This window comes from Notechis scutatus, chromosome 2, assembly GCF_049901735.1.
Source record: "Notechis scutatus isolate UNSWTSFEM ecotype Mainland chromosome 2, rNotScu1.2, whole genome shotgun sequence".
In the NCBI taxonomy this organism is placed as follows: Eukaryota; Metazoa; Chordata; class Lepidosauria; order Squamata; family Elapidae; genus Notechis; species Notechis scutatus.
Window position 1 is genome coordinate 123487202 of NC_142010.1, and position 17807 is coordinate 123505008.

Sequence of the window (17807 nt, forward strand, 5' to 3'; positions counted from 1 at the left end):
CAGAATGGTGCAATGCTTAGCCTTATTTTAAAGCCCAGAAGCAGACCATACAAGTCCACTTTTGAAAGACAGCTTCCACCTTCTGGTAGGTTCTCCCAACTGGAGCCTTTCACACTGGAGCAGTGTGACCATACAGTCTTCCAGGCCACAGGTCAACCAAAAATACAACCATCCCCTTGTTAAGAAGAAGCTACATTAGGCATATACTTACTAAAATAGAAGTGACTGACCAAAAACTGGCAGTATGCTTTTTTTGGCGAAATATGAAGGCAATTATGTATAGGAATAAAACAGTTGATATGCTGTAGCCAAGGAAAAATGCCACCTGAGCAAAAGAAAGCTCTGTATTAACAATGTGTTACCAAAAAAAGCAGAAATGTCTCCTTCATTTTAATAGCTTATAATAATGTTTTTTATTCTATTCAATCACATTTGATTCTTAGAAATTGCATGGACAAGTCCTTACAGTTTTCTTGGCAAGATTTTTCAGAAGTGCTTTACCATTGCCTCCTTCTTAGGGCTGAGAGAAAGTGACTGACACAAAGTCATCCAGCTGGTTTTTGCCTAAAGCAGAACTTGAACTCCCAGTTTCCAGCCTTAAACACTATACCAAACTGGCTTTTTTATAATAATTTCATACAATGCTTTAAGTACAAAGAACTTATTTACCAAACTGGCATGGCAAGTGTTTTGACTGAGTGAATTTGAATGAAATTAATTCATTGTAAAGCTGTTTGTGACTATTTATGCAGATGAGTACATTGCAAAGCTTGGTCATCAACCTTGAAACATTCCAGCCAGAGAAAATCCACATCCTTGAAAGAAAAAATGTCCAAATCTTTGCACTGTGAAGGACAAGAACAGTACCAAAATAAAAAGTGATCTTAGGAAGTGCTATTGTAAATTAAAGGTACATTAATCTATACTATTTTTAATCAATGTATTTCCTTTTTTTCTCTAAAAACTTGGTTCCCTACTCCCCTCCCCCAATTTTATTAGACGAATTGGTAGGAATGATGTACTATATCAACCAATTCAATTTGCATTTGCTTTCCTTACAGGTAGTGCACAACCTATGACCGTCCATTTAACAATGGCCTCAGAAAAAGTGACACCATCCATCCCCAAAGTTACCACCCTCACACCACACCACAGCCATATGATTGCAATTTAGATGCTTGACAATCAACTCAAATTTACAATGATAGCATCCTCCTATATGGTTTGGAAACTTCTCAGCCAGCTTCTGACAAGCAAAGTCAATTGGGGAAACCAGATTCACTTAGTGACCATGTGATGCATTTAACAACCAAGTTAAAATGGTTGTAAAATTGGATCTTGTCATGTGATGCTTCTCTTAATGATTGCATTACTTAGCGGTCAAAATTCCAGTCCTGATTGTGATTGTAAGTTGAGGATACTTATATTTGTTATTATCTTTCTTGCTGGTGGTAGGGAGTTTGAGGAAGGCAAGGACAATGTGTCTAAATGAATGCTTTTGTGGTGGTGGATGGTCCAGGGAAAAAAACCCCTCCCCTAAATCCTCTGATTGTTTTAGTCAGCTGGTATGTTAGTAGAAACAACCAGTTCTTTCTTAATTAACTTTGTTTATTTCCAAGATATTTCTAAATCTAAGTTTGTATTTGGCTCCACTTATGCTTACACCCCACAAACACCACTGGCCATTAACTGTCACTTTTTTCTAAAAGTGATGAATGGGGACAATGTTTCTCTCTCAGTTAGCGCCAGTTTATTGCTAGTTTGTGGTTGTGGAGTGGCTTTTTCAGACTGTTAAAGACATATGTTGCTGCCATTCAAAGTCTGTAGAAGGAACTACAACTAGTTCTCAACGTACACCCGCAATTGACCCTCAATTTTCTGTTGCTAAGTGAAACATTTGTTAAATGAATTTTGCCCCATTTTACTATCTTCCTTGCCATAGTTGTTAAGTAAATCACTGCAGTTATTAAGTTAGTGACACCGTTGTTAGGTGAATCTGGTTTCTCTATTGACTTTGCTTGTCAGAAGATTGCAAAAGGTGATCATATGACCCAGGGTCACAGCAACCAACATAAATATGTACCAGTTGCTAAGCATCCAAATTTTGATCACATGACCATGGGGTTGCTGCAATAATTGTAAGTATTAAAAATTGTCATAAGCAGGGATGGGATCCGACCGGTATAACTACCGGTTCTGTCGCTCTGAATTGTGTGTGCATGCACGTTTCGTGCGCGCGCACCTGACGCATGAGTTGCGCGCCTGCAATTTACAACCTGCTGAGCTGCCCGGACAGCTGAGCATAATGCTTTTTCAATTGCAGCTGTGCCGTGCAAAGCAGCTGTGGTTGAAAAAGCAGGAAATAAAGGACAGGTAAGAACCCGGATGGGCGGGTGGGCCAAAACAGCAACAGACACAGAACCGGTTCTGTCTGCTACTCTTCAGAACTACCAGTTCTGTAGAGCCAGACAGAACCAGTAGAATCCCACCCCTGGTCATAAGTCACTTTTTTCAGTGCTGTTGTAACTAAATTGTTGTAAGTGGAGGACTACCTGTATTCTGGTTATTATAAAAAGGTGTGAGTGCTTGTCATTAAAAATTGTAAATGTCAAAGCTGACTGAAAATCACATGTATGATGAATGAAATTCAATTACCAAGCAGAAAACCAAGCTGGGTGCAAACTGAGGATTTGTAGCTCCTATATTTACAAACCATGGCCAAAGAATTAAAAGAAGAAGAATGCAATTCAGGGGCATATCCACCAGAGCTTGTCCACACCAGTAGGCAGAAGGAAAAAGTCCAGCAATCCGCAGCTGGGAATGAGTCCTTTTCTAGCAAAAAAAGGTAATAAAATTACCAAATAATGACTAAGTAATAAAATTACCAAATAATGACTAATTAAAGGTTCGCATAAATTCAATTCAGGAAGGTGACAGAGATAAACACAATACTATATTTCCTTCCCTCCCACAACGTTTATCAGTAAGTTGATATAGCACAAGAAAACATAACAGCCATTTATAGCTATCCAGTCTAGAAAATGAAAGTTATGTAGGCCACTACTACTTAAAGTTGTAGTAACAGTATCTTACAAGTCTGAATGCCCCTCCTCCCTCTCTCTTTCCTTCCTATTTACAAATATTGTCATACCAAGATACTTGGTTACTTATAGTCATTGTTTAATATTGTAGCAGAAAAGTTAACTTTTGTCATACATCTGGTAAAAGTCGCTCTTGCTTAGGGCAAAACCCAGAAAGGTCTTGCATGACTCCTAGTAGGCAACTTTTTTCTAGATATAATCTCAGCCTATGTGGAATGCCTTAGATACTTCATTAGACATCATCAACAAAACTCTTAAGAGAAAGACTTGTTGCACTGTGTAAATTCCCTTCACACCTTTACTTTGGCAGATGGATGTTTTTCCAAACAAGTATAGTTTGCACTTAGAGGAAGAGGAGGATGGAAGATGAAAACCATACATGCAGACAGATTCTAGTATTATTATTGGTTTTACCAATGAAATGACCTTTCTGGATAAACTTGTTCCTTTAATACAGTTTTAGATATACAGTAAGCTTCTTTTTATAGGCTTAAGTCTTCTAAAATCTTGTTATAACAATAATATTTCTTTTTACATTGAGCATTGTTTCTCAATCGAAGATGTAATTTCTTTCAGTGTTGCATTACTCTTTAATGTAATAGTCATGGTATAAGAAGAGAGCTGTATACCACAAAATTTCATTTTAATGTATGCTGATTAGCGTACGTTCAAAATGACAATAAAGTTATTATTGTCATTATAAAGGAGATGTGCAGCAAAACTTACATACTTGCCTCAATATAAAATTGCATGGTCATGATGATGTCACTGTTTGCTTATCATCAATTTGCCACCATTATAGCATGATAATGAAATTCTGGAAGAGCATCCTCTCAGAAATAGATATGGCTTCTACCCTTCAAATGTTCTGGAAGTCTTTTAGGACCAGACTCTGTTCCCATGCCTGAGTTTAACATATTTTGGTGCCCCTCGTGATTTCCCCCAGGCATTTTTTATGTTGTTTTAAACTTTTGAAATTATGTATGTGTTATTTTAAATATTGTAAACTGCCCAAAGGGTTGATTTTGTTTTGTTTTATTGTTTGGTGTTCAGGCAAATTTGAAATCCAATCAATTTAAAAAAAAAAATACATTTCTATTTTTATTAGATAGCATCAGCACAAAGTCAAGAGAATTGCAATGATTTTTAAAAAGTCATAGCTATAATGATCAATGAGAAATAAAATCTGAATACAGATACTGTTCACCTGTGGCAATTGATAGAACCTTTTAACTCACTCCTGCTGTCATTTGCAGATGCCACATGGAAGTACAATATAGGCATAAAATCAAAGAAATATAATTATTTTACCATGTAATCTTGATTGCTTCGCATTGCAAATTGTGGTGGAAAAGCAGGTAATACAATTGAGGCCGCAACCATGTAAGTTTCCATTAACATCCAGAGGTGATTATCTAAATGTTCCTGAGGAATAAATTAAAGTATGTTTTAATTCCATTGTGATAAAATGTCATAATAGAATAGCTATTATTAATCTATTTAGTCAGTGAGCTTAGAAACAACATTATTATTTTCTTTAATATTTTCTTTAAAATAAGTACAAGCACAGCTGGAGGACCTTGACTTCCTGACTCTGACCTTTGGCCCTGCCTCACTCCTGCTCAGTTGCATGTTGTACCTTTTGATTATTGATTATGTAGTACTTTCATGTACTCATTTTCCGAAGGCAGGAAATGTCCTGACCAGGCTTCTCCTATTTAAGCCTTCTGAAAGAAATGGAGATTTCATGTTTGGAAATAATCCATAAAGTGGGAATAATAATAATAATAATGATAATTAAAGAGTTTTCATTATGTCTTCTGCCTGTTAGTTGGTGCTTATGAATGCATTCTTTCAGTCTTCTGCCCAGAGGTGGTGTTCAGCAGGTTCTGACTAGTTCTGGAGAACCGGTAGTGGAGATTTTGAGTAGTTCAGAGAACCAGCAAATACCACCTCTGACTGGGGATTTTACAGTATCCTTCCCCTGCCACGCCCAGTAAAAAAAATTTGAATCCCACCACTGCTTCTGCCTGTTTGTTGTACATAGGGGCTGTTGCAGTCTTTAAACTGTATCCTGTAGATGACTCCTCTTTTCCTTCTTCTGGGACTGTTGAGCCTTTTGATTTATGTTGAAAACTCTTTAATCTCACAACATATGGGCAGACTTAATCATAGCTCCAACTGGGAAACTGTCACCATCCTAGGCCAAGCCAAGTCCAAAAAAGCTAGAGAATTCTATATATTGTGCAAAAGATGCAATCAATAAACAAAAAAGGAACAAAAAAATGAAACACTTACCCACCAGCAATTAACACCCAGATGAGCATAGATTAACACCAAGATTAACATCAGGAACTGCCAAACAAGCTAATCCTAAATAGCCCAACCTAGTTACCTCCAAAACCACTCTCACCAACACTGACAGGACAAGCCACTAGAATATAAATTGAGAACAGTCCCCATTCCTCACTCATACTGATCGTGTTTACCTAGTTGGGTAATAAAATGTCTGCAAGAAACTCAGAGAACACCAGAGACCCCTCATTTCAACTCTGAGCTACAAATATTCTCCTTTATTGGTAAAAGGATATTTTCTGCTTGGGGCTCAAATGATTTAATGATGCTTCTTGACTTTTTTTCATTGTGGCAATTGCACAAGAACTGAGTGGCAACCATGCTTATGATGGTTGAAGGAGTTGTGCTTGCCAAATTTAACCTAACTTTCAAAACTGGGCAAAACTCAGATGTAGTATTCTGCAAAGCCCACAATGTAGTAACAGGATTTAATGGACTGAGAGTAAACAAGTACTGATGAATGTGTTAACTGGAAATGATATTGTAAAATCAATTTTATCTTTGTAAGAGAAACACTATGCTCTCGTGGTTCAGGAGTAACTGTGGAACTCTATCAGCCTTAACATAAATACTAGTCTAGCCCTGTCACATGACTATTTACTTTTTTAACCACATACAATTGGGTCATTAAAACAACATTCATTTGGAATGCAATCTTGTTGAATGCATAAATTCAACTTCCCCTTGAATGGCTGGGGATGGGACAAGATTGCAGGAGATATTCCTTGAACATTTTAAACTCTCCCACCACTGAAGCTTCTTAGCAATCTCCTTTTACCTTTACATAACATCCTGAAAATTATGAATAGAATATATTGGAAAGTAAACAGGAATATTTTCCCTCCTGCTTCATGCACACACAAAAACCCTTCATTTGATATTCCTCTGGAACACTTACTTCGGTAAATACATGATTCCAGGTTCGAAGATGGGCAGTAGAATTAAACATATGCAGAAATGCATTGCTGATTATGTTGACAAGCACAGGATAGCAGTTAGTTATCTCCATATGGCACATAAGTGTGAACCTGTATTTCTGAACCAAGGCAAAAAGTCAGAACACAAGGGACCCAAGTAAAGAACAACAGTTCTAAAGAATATAATTTACATAATTACAAACTTAACTTCTAATAAAAGCCATTTGGTTTTTTTTCTAATTTGAAAAAAGGCAAAAATTATGAATGCACCTTTTTGAAGCTAAGGTCTAATTTGGCCTTTGAACTGAACTCTTAATTTCCTCCTAAATTTATGTGGGATCATAACAAAGAAGTAGGCAGGACCAGGACAAATTAGTAACAGTATGATTATTCCAGACATATTGTATACTTTCAGTTTAGTAGCTTTGGAAGCCATATTAGCACCAGAAGCTTCCACGCTGCCACATTCTTGAGCCTGGGAAGGGGGGAGGGGGGATTTTCATGGAGCGTGTGTGGTTAGACATAATAGCATTCTTCTTTAGAGTCAAGGTCATATTGTTCCTGCACCTGGCTGAGGAGTAGTAGAGGGGACGTCTCAAGTTGGGATGGATGGTGACTGGAGTGATGGGGGCAGGAGGTGAATTTGTTATTTTACTTATTGGGGGGAAACCCAGGACTTTCAGATTCGGGATTTCCCAGATGTGCCAGTTTACTACTCTAATAAAAGGGAACTTTGAGAACATGTCTGGTTCGGAGTTATGTGTTACAGTCGAGTTTTTCTGGAATGCTGACAACTCTGGCCATTCATTTTGGACCATACGTTGTAGACCTCTGACATATGTATACTATGCCTTATGTATGACCATCCATTAAAGCAGAACACAGCCATCCCACAGAAGTGTCATTAGAAATTTAATAGAATTTTAAATTATTTTTTAGAATGGAAACCAGTCTTGATCATTTAAAAAAATCCTCATTCTTAACATACCAGTAGTAAAATAAAAATTCATCATATTGAAAATACTACAATTTTCCACACAACATCCTTCTTTGCATCTATACAATGTTATTTGTACCCCTAGTAGAAATACTGTATATTTCTATTCCTTTTGATGAGAAGTTACTGTTTCTTTAGCATCTCTCTAGGATTTGGGGTCCATTTTAGATTATAGATGAAGAAGTAGACTTTTTTTTCTTCTTTTCTGTTATTATGACTCCACTAAAGCACCACAGTGCTTTCTTGAATAGAAGTTATCATCTCCTCAGACAGTCATATTAGATTCCTTGGTCCATTGTCAAAAAGGAGGAAAAGAACTTATAGTTACCTTGTTTTCAAGGTCTACTTTGATGGCCCCATTGTGAACCAGCTGGTCACTAACTATGTCACCAGAGATGACGTCCATCAAGATGTTTTGACTCTTCAGTGCCTGGATAAAATTATCGATTTTTCCACCTGGAAAAAAAAGATAAAATGAATTTGCAGAATAAACAAAGAAGAAAGCATTCAAGCAATGAACAGTACAGAATTTAAATGAAATTATATTTGTACCTGCCATTAGCATGGGAAACCATGGCCTCCAAACATTGATGAGTACAATTTCTCAGCCAGTGTAATTCCCCTTAATGAAGCTTATACAGTATAAAGGTATAATTCTTTTACTCTGACTTTAAGATAATATAATTCCGCAGACATTGTCTCTAGGAATTTAAATTGCTTAGCATGCCAATCATTATAAGAAGATGTACCACTTTAGAAGGAACAATTTTAGAGAGATTTTCTAGTTATTTAATTGGCCATATTACTTAATACAATATTTCCTGAATGATATGCTGGTTTCCGAATGCCTTTTAAGAATAAGAGAGACTGCACAATTTGCTCATTGAATTAAACCTCCATTGCAGTATACCCATTTTCTGCTGGGCTTTTTTTAATTTGTGTTTTGTAAACCAACACTAAAGGGAGAGATTCCCAATTTGGAACTCATAAATTTTAGTATTCATTCATTGTAGATATTTTAAGCCAACAAACCATTGGATTCTAAATGGCTAAAACATGGTTGAAACTGTGTTGGATTAAAATGTGTCCTAGTTCAGTAAAGGAATAGGAGAGAAATGGGAGAGAATCTCCTTTTAGATTGATTGTGCTGTATCTGAGCTAACTTTCCACTATATTTCAGTATCTTCTTGAAGTTTCAGTGTGCGACTCAACTTCTTTTTCCCATAGTCCCTTCTCACTTTAGCTGGTAGAAAAAGGTGGGATTTCCCAGCACAAACCACTTGTGTTTCACCCTGATTTTCTCCAATCACATCATTTAAAAATAAGACTGTGCCAAAAGTTCTTAAAACTGGAATTATTTAGCAATGCATTTGAACAGAGATAGTTCACCTTAGAATTCTGCTAGTTCTTTCTACTGCATTCTGAAGTTAGATATAAAGCATCAGTAAGGCACCAACTATCTCATAAATAACTGATTTATTCTTCAGCAGATTTAAGTTAAGCTCATGTTCAAGAGAAAGTTCTCAAGCCAATTTAAGCGCCAATAGAATTAACCCCCATTAAAAATATCATACAATTGTCAATGTCTCAAATTCTGTTTTGTATTCTTACCTGTATTATTAAGGACCAGAAGTCCTGATGTCCCTCCGAAAAACTGTTTCCCTGGCTCAAAATAAAGCCCAGGATGAATCTCTTCATATTGAAGATTCAACCAAACAGAGTAGGTTGTAAATTCGATAATATAAGGTGCTAATATAACTCCAGTAAGTAGTAGCCTAAGATAATGAAATATTAAGCATGGGAGAAAAGTGACATTTGATCAGTTCCATTCTATTGCATTTAAAATATTAGGCATTATAGAGAAGTATTTGATAATTAATGAAGTGTGTTATCAGAATTCTTGAAGGACCCAAGACAAACTTCATTCTTCCATACAGACTCTTATTTATATCAAAGTTTTAAAATGTTTTTAAGAAGCAAAGTAGCTTTGTGGAAGTAGAAATGAAGTAGATGTTTCCTACTTGTTGAGATCTCCCTTCTGTGCTCTATATATTGAAGGAAGCCATAAACTAATCCTAAAAATTACTTTGGTCAGACTTATTTACACTACAGTAATCTCCTGGGGAACAATTGAATGAATATTCTATTACTAATTAAGTAGTAGGTAGTCCGCAACTTACGACCACAATTGAGCCCAAAATGTATGTTGTTAAGCAAGACATTTGTTGAATGAGTTTTGCCCCATTTTACAACCTTTCTTGCCACAGTTGTTAAGTAAATCATGGCAGCTGTTAAGATAGTTACACATTTGTTAAGTGAATCGGATTTAGTCATTGACTTTGTTTGTCAGAAGGTCATAAAAGATGGTCACGTGATCCTGGGACACTGCAAACCTCATAAATTAAGTTAGTTGCCAACTGTCTGAATTTGATCATGTGAACATGGGGATGCTGCAATCGATGTAAGAGTGAAAAATGTCACTTTTTTCAGTGATGTTGTAACTTTGAATGGTCACTAAATGAACTGTTGTAAATCAAGGACTACTTGCATCTATATAATAAATACTATATTTTCAAAATCTCAAAATACTGTAGTATTATCTACCCAAGTGCTCCTATGGTATTTTGGAGGCTTTGAAATTATTTTATAACAACACAAAAATACTTTTCTAAATTAAAAAAATAAGAACCAACATAAGGCATGGACACAAATTGATCTGTTGTCATGTAAAGATTGAATGATGAAACTATTGAAATTTCTGATTTTGGCTGAACTGAACTTTGGCTTGTCTCACTCCTAGATGCTGGATTTGCTGTAAATAATTTCCTTCCCTGACAAGCAAGAAGAAGCAATGTAAATATAACAGCTCTAGGCTTGGGTAGAATAAGTACTGTGGTAATTTGGAAGCATGGCAAGGGGATGAAGTAGCTGGAATCATTGGATGAATGTCCCCTATCTGAGATCATTGTTCTCTTTCCAAACTTGGAGGGAGAAATGTGAAATATCATTATCTCCTCTTGAACTTTGTTCCTAACCACTGTAGGTTTGCAACTTTGAAGTGTTACTAAAGCCTGCTTTTTCTTTAGCTTATTCAAGGTTAACGGAGGCATCCAAACTCAATGATCCCAGCCTATGCTTCTAGTCTTCTCATTAAAGATAAAATTGATAAATCGTTTTTTAAAAAGACACTCACAAGGTTCCCCAGATTTTGCTCTCCCTCTTGAGGTTTAGAAAGTGCATTCTTGCAATGGCATAAACTTGCTGCCTCCAGAGCTCTGTGCCTTTCACGGTCACCTTTCCCGTGTCTGAGAGCAACAGCTGATCCTGTTCCGTTTCATCCTTTCCTGCCATTTCCCCTCCATGAAGAATTCCATAATCTAAAACCATTTTGAAAGTCAAAACAATAGTCTTATTTCAGCTGAAGGAAAATCTTGTTTATCCATGCTTACTCTCTCCTCTTCTCAAGTCCTCTTCTTCCTGTTGGCTACATCTCCTATTACCAAAAGATCAGTCTAGCACCTTCCCTTGGGTCTTCAGAAATGATAGAAGAAAACAATGAAAATCCAGCTCCATAGTTATCACTGAGAGTTTTCTCAGAAGGAAGCCTGAAAATAATACAATATTGAAAACAACACTTTACCTTCTTCCTTTATATTTTCATTTCCTTCTAGCCTCAAGAAGACATCTTCCAAAGTCGTCATGGTAACTCCATAATTAATGAGCCCTAGGTTTGTCTGATGATCCATATCACTGAACAAATCTACATGTTGGGCAAGGGAAAACACATACCAAATTGATATATCCTTTCAACTTAAGGGAAAGGGCAAATACCCATTGGAATTTTGTGTAATTTCATTTCATTGAAAGAAAATGATATTTTAGGTGAACTGTTCTTAAGATTTGCTTTTAATTTTTTAACCTCCTGAGCCTATAACAAACCAGTTATAATCTGAGAAAGTTAATCAATATATCCACCATACATCAACACCATTTCAGAAGCATATAAACAATCAATCCAATGAAGGCAAAGTTCATTTTAGAACTTTGGTTTATTTTACTTTACTTACAGAATCATTTTTTAAAAATATTATTCTTTGTTTATGAAGTGACTGTTTGTAAATGAAAAGATAACTCTTTATCTTGAAAAGCTGGGAATAACTGCAAGAGGGACAGTTTTGCCCAAGAGAGAAAAAGAGAGAAAAATATGAAGTTTTTATTTACTAATTAATGCACAAATAGTATTATGTGATTATCTAAAGAGCAGACTAATTTAATAAGAAGTTTGCTGGTTAATTTAGCACAGAAACTGATTTCATCACAGGATTGTGAAAAGGACATTGGGTAATATGCTGACATTTTAAAAGCCATTGAAATCATTGTATTATTTAATATATTCATTGCTTCCAAAGCAAATTTATATTAGTAGATAACTAAAAACAGTACAGTATTTGAAAGATACATATTAATTTAAACTGAGCATGGGTTGGAATACATTTTATTCTCTTTGAAAATTCAAGTCAAGTCAATTCACTCTATTTTTCTATTGTTTTCTTAGACTGTCATGACAGGGAATCTGTTATTATTATTTTAAAGTATATATGATATAAATATGTATAATATTAATTCCCTAATAGTGAAATAAAATATTGCTCTCTGTAACCATAGTTTATAAATTGATAAAAGAGCAAAAATATACTCTGACACAAAAAAATACATTGTATTCATCACATATTATAAATGCATGGTTACTTATACAACAAATTTGCATTGCTATATTGGTGAGGGGCCTTTTATTTTCATAAATCTAATTAATCAAAGTTAGAATTGTGATTGTTCATTTTACTGTCATGTAATGATAATGGCTTTTGTCTGTAAAAGATATGTCTTATATGATAGAGCAGTTGATTAAATTCTTTGGTTCTCTGTTTTCATGTGGTTAATCATATGAAATGTTAATTGCAAACTTAATTTTTAAATGGTTTTATTACATTTTAATCTGTATGTTGCTCAAAGGATAGAACATTGGATAATACAAAATTTCATCTGGATTGGTAAGAAAATAATATTAAACAACTTTTCTCTGTTGTCCGGGAAAGCATGGTTCACATGATCTCAGTGTTTGGTTTTTTAGGAAACAGCAGTTAAATTCATTTTATTTATACAGCTTGAAAATTACCTGAAAATTTATCCACATTTTGTAAAGGCAGGGTATAGCTCAGCTCATTCTCATGTTGTCCTGATTTTTTTGCAGCAGGGATGTGGTGTTTGACCAGTGATGTTATTCTCTCAAAGTTACAAGACTCATTTGTATGCATCCTGTTCATATTAATAACAATTTAGGTCAAGAGCAATGTCCAATTCATTTATTCAGAATATTAAATGAATCCTTCCAACTAAAAACCAAATTTCAGCTTATCTCATGCATCCTAAACTTCCATAAAGCAACTTAGTGCTGGTACTAGAGCTGACTTGCTACAATTAAAACATTTTAAAAATAAAATAGACTATGTCCTAGCTTATAATTGCCTCACTAATGCACCTTTCTTCATATTTAATTAAAACAATAGGATAGATATAAAAAAACTTTGTTTCTTTTCAAATGCATCTTTAAATCAGATTTGATTGGGGCATATATGATAAGAACTTCCTCAAAATATTTGGGAAATATGAAAGTAGACTATTAAACATTTTTAATAAAAACATTTCACCTTGAAGGCAGGGTATGTTAAAGTATATTTATATTGGAATTCAAAAATACTGGATTCTTAAAAGAATTTTAAATAATGACTCATCTTCTTATATTAATTTTATAAGATGGGTAATCCTGCTGGATCAAGACATCCATAGACCAGTATTTTGTTTCCCATAATAGCTAATCAGAGTCTTCTGGGAGTTTTGCAAGCAGTAGGTAGATGGCCAAATGTTGTTCTTTTCCCAACGATATTTTGAGGCAATATTGAATGTTTAGAATAAATAGCTCTTACTAGACCTTTCCTCCATGAATTCATCCATTTCTTTTGTGAAGCCATCCAAATTAAGAGCTATCACCATACATTATAATAATTAATGCCACAGGTTAATGATGCACTATATGTTCTAAAACTTCTTCCACTCACTTTCAGTCCTAGTGTTTTTGAATGGATTAAACTTTTCCAGTCCACGCCCTCTGTCCTATTCACAATGTTATATCCCTCAGTTGCCTTTTTTCCAATATAGAGTACTTTACATTCTAGCCAAATCTCTAAAATGGAGCGAAACTGGTGTTGTCTTAGTCTCAACACACAGAAACACACATTTCTAGTTGTGAACTGTTTCTGACACTGGAATTTGATATTTGGATTATCTGGATACACTTTTTCCAAATGACTTTTATTGTATTTTGGACTTTGCTTAAACCTTTCTGGAAGTAAAAACCTACAAGTGTATCTGTGTATGTGTGTGACCCAAAACACTACCTAACGGAATTACCTCAACAGTATTGTATAGCTTTCAGCTACAGCTGCAAATATAACTATTTGGTCTGATTCATTTAGTCTGTCTGATGGCACAATGGCAACATCCGTTGGCATTCTTGAGCAAGTAGACATTTGGTCTCTTGACGTTTTCAGACATTAGATTTCTGACATAATTTCAAGGAAAGCCAGTAGTTAAGCTTTTGAACAGGATGGGATAGAAGTAGATCCTCATTGAATTTTGGAAGCTTACTAGATGACTTCAGGCCAGTCACTATCTCATCTTCCTCCCTGTTTTGGTGAAATCATGAAAGAAGGAATGCTGTGTAGGCCACATTGAATCCTTGGAGGAAAGATGGGCTATGAAGCTATCAAATAAATAAACAGAACAATCAAATCCCCCAATCAAATTGAGCAGCTTTTTTGAATTCTTGCTTTTGTGAGGCCCTTCTGCACATTTCTGTACACATTCAATTTATATGGCTAGCAGGAACTCCAAACTCCCTCTTCAAGTGTGCTTCCCATTGTCTTTCTTTCTTACAATTCAAGCATACAGTGAAGATTTCAAACAAACTTTAGATATATTTATTATTTCATTATTTGTATTCTTTATATGTTTCTATAAAATTGTTTACTTGTTGTTTTTTAAATGTTACTTTTCTTTATTATTGAGATTTGTTTTTGCATTTCCTCAAGTGTCTGTATTTCAAAATGGAAAAGCAAGAACAAATGAAGGACTGAAAGAATGGATTAAATATTCCAGCATAGAATTAATATTAAGCTTTTCAACTACAATGAAAATATATCCATAACACTAACATCTTACTAGTACCTTAAATGATAGCCAATGCCCCATTTTTTCTTCAAGAACAGGGATGAACCAACACACTGCAGCCTCCCATGTGAGATAATAGCTTTCCGGTCTACATAAAGAGCAAACAGCATTTTTTAGTTCATCTCATCTGATAATAAGTTCTATTTGCCAAATGCAAAGTATTAAACATATAGTTGTTGGAGATTTAATGGAGTCGATGCAGAAAATAAAGCACTGGTTTGAGTTGAATCCATCTGAGATGGGCAGTAAGAAGTTCATAAATAAATAAATAAATATGAATTCCATCTATCTACAGATAGAACAATCAATATACTAGAAACAAGAAAGGAAGTAACAATGACGGATCTAAAAAGTCACTGAAAGTAAAAGGTGAGTAAGAGGTTCAACGGGCTGAGTAGGGGAGAGACGAACAGCTGCAATACATGAAAATCCTGAAATTGACAGGAGAAGCAGACTGATACATAGTGATATATGTGACTGGATTTAAGAAGTTACATGGATCAGCTGACTTAGTGCAATTCAATAAAAGGCCTTTCTGACTGATAAGAACAGAAGGAGAAATAATGGTATTTGAAGAAATAACATTACAGTAAGTACTATTTCTATAGTTTCTCTTTGTTCCTACATTCTAATCTGCTTCAGCATGAGGTCTGCTCACCAGAAAGGATATCAGCTTCATCCATGAACTGGGTGGTGAATAAAATGACTCGACCTGCTTTGCGTTCATTCAGGAGAGACCACACTTGGTGTCTAGAATATGGATCCAATCCAGAAGTTGGCTCATCTAGTAATAATACCTACAGTAGGCATTTGATTGCATATCTTAATTCAACATATGATTAAAACAACACATAGCATTCATTGTTGATGTGCAATTTCCCATTATGAAGACACAAGAATATTGCAAAGTTGTATGGATTTTGAAATAACATTTAGAAGATTTTATTTTTATAATAGAAAATTCTATTAAAATTATTGCAAATTTCATTTAACTTGCAAAAATCAAGAAAATGTTAAGAAAGGGGTGAGACAATAAAGGTGAAAGAAAGGGAAACCATATCAAAATTAGAGATTCTGATTATTTAGGGATTTCCATGATTACTATGCAAGTCATTGATAAGGATTAAAGCAATGCATTCATAAAAAAAGCATACTTAATGGTATAAGTACAATGGGGCTTTTTACCTAATAGTGGGTTTACCTGTGGTTCTCCTAAAAGTGTAATACCAAGAGATAATTTTCGTTTTTGTCCACCACTTAAATGATTAGCTTGGGTGTTTTGAATGGCCTTGATGTCCAAGAGTGTCAACAATTTTTCAACCTATAAAATACATATATTTCAATTATTTTGCACTTCTTACCTAGAAATTCAGTCTCTTAACTGAATGAAAGAAATGGACAGGTAGTCCATATATTTTATATACTTAGTTTGTAATGTATGTTTGGATCTTATTTATGTTGCTGCTCATCTTTGAAACATTTTAAAATTTTGTTGACTATTTAGCTTGAATGTATTTAGTTGTATTGACCTTCCAACAGGTAAGTAATATTTTATTGTAAATCAATATCAAGCACTGAAAGTTGAATCCTTCATTTAGGCAGACCAGATACCTGAAATTTATATGGCCATAGTTTGCACACTCTTTTCCTGAAGAAGCCAAATTATATTCACCAAATGTTTGTACTTCAGGGTTTTCTTGGCTTCTTTCCCAAGGTTTAAAAATAAGCTTTAGCTTATTAATCTTATTTTCATCATTTCCCTTGACCGTTAGTTGGTCAGATTCTTGTAGAGAGTTTAAGTTTGCAATAAATCTTTATATTCATTTGAACTGCCTGAATCTTCTGACTTCCCTGGCATTTGACATTAAGTTGATTATCTACACATTTGTCCTACTGATTCCAAAGCATAAGTGAAGTTTTCTAGAATGGACTGGCTAAATACAATCAGAGGAGAATAATGTTATCAAATCTAAAGGAACGGTGTCCTACAATGGAAGAAGTGAAAAGGGGAAAATGTAGAACATAACACCTGTGCAACACAAATCTGTGCAGGACAAGATAATATGACTGAATCCATTATTACCTCTTTTTCTACAGCATTGGATGGTATCCCTTTTATTTTAGCAAATGTTTTTAAGTTTTCTCTCACTGTTAAAAATTCAAATTGAATATTCCATTGTGGACAGATAGCACTTATTTCCCAAATCTTTTCCATATGTTCCTTTTCACATACATTGTACTTGAATATGGATGCAAAACCTGTAAGCAATAATAAAATGATTACATAGAGAATTTTCCAATTAAACAGGCTGCTATTACTTTAGAACAGGTTGAATTGAAAGACTGTTTTTCAAATGGGCTTTTCTGTTGTTTATCCAATTTATTATAATATATGCTATTAATGACTGTCTTCCTAAGGCTAGTTTTACCCTTAGCATTAAAGGGGATTGTTACCCCCTACCCTGCCCCAACAGGTGCTGGTCTGTACTGCAGTCTGGGAGCTCTCCAGGATAACATGGAGAGGAAAAGCTTTCTCCAGCTTCCCTGCTCCACCAGATGAAGCCATTCTTGATGCAGTATACTCCAGTTTCCATTATTCATCTATTCACCTAACATTAGGATGCTACGCTTGGAGCTGCATTTAAAACAGTGGGAGCTTCAACTCAGGATTAACTCCTGGTGACTCCCTTGACTGGTCTTTACAGTTTTCCTGGTAATGTTTCAGAAGTGATTTGCCCTTACCTCCTTCCTAGAGCTGAGAGGGAGTGGCTGGCCACTGGTTACTGACCTGGCTTTGTGTGGTAGGACTACAAGTCCCAATCTTCCGATTCCTATCGTGCCTTAACCAGTACATCAAACTAGCTCTCCTTTAAAGACTACTGGGAAGAAAATTGCTAAACATTTTTCAAAGAGACATCAATATAAATCTGCATAATGGAATAACAATATAAAATGTCATGTCAGTACTAAAATAATACAGGTAGTCCTTGAGTTACAATCACAACTGAACCCAAAATTTATGTTGCTAAGTGAGAATTTTTTCAGAGAGTTTTGCCCCATTTTACAACTTTTCTTGCCACAGTTGTTAAGTGAATCACTGCAGTTGTTAAATTATAACACGGTTTGAAGGGAATCTGGCTTCCCCATTGA

General features: G+C 35.1%; 1 protein-coding gene across 2 annotated transcripts in view; it reads right to left on the bottom strand.

The window, feature by feature from the left end:
* The window catches only part of LOC113428367 (ATP-binding cassette sub-family A member 10-like), a 53819-nt gene that overhangs the window by 19823 nt on the left and 16189 nt on the right, over positions 1–17807 (bottom strand). For both annotated transcript variants that reach the window (XM_087956059.1, XM_087956058.1), the window contains 13 exons: positions 16741–16916; positions 15859–15978; positions 15316–15454; positions 14655–14745; positions 12547–12686; positions 11011–11130; positions 10564–10747; positions 8982–9145; positions 7699–7826; positions 6355–6492; positions 4413–4526; positions 2656–2832; positions 212–325 (listed from right to left, as the gene is read on the bottom strand). In XM_087956059.1, the coding sequence (XP_087812185.1) occupies positions 212–325; positions 2656–2832; positions 4413–4526; positions 6355–6492; positions 7699–7826; positions 8982–9145; positions 10564–10747; positions 11011–11130; positions 12547–12686; positions 14655–14745; positions 15316–15454; positions 15859–15978; positions 16741–16916 (1805 nt within the window). The remainder of the gene's footprint in view (positions 1–211; positions 326–2655; positions 2833–4412; positions 4527–6354; positions 6493–7698; positions 7827–8981; positions 9146–10563; positions 10748–11010; positions 11131–12546; positions 12687–14654; positions 14746–15315; positions 15455–15858; positions 15979–16740; positions 16917–17807) is intronic.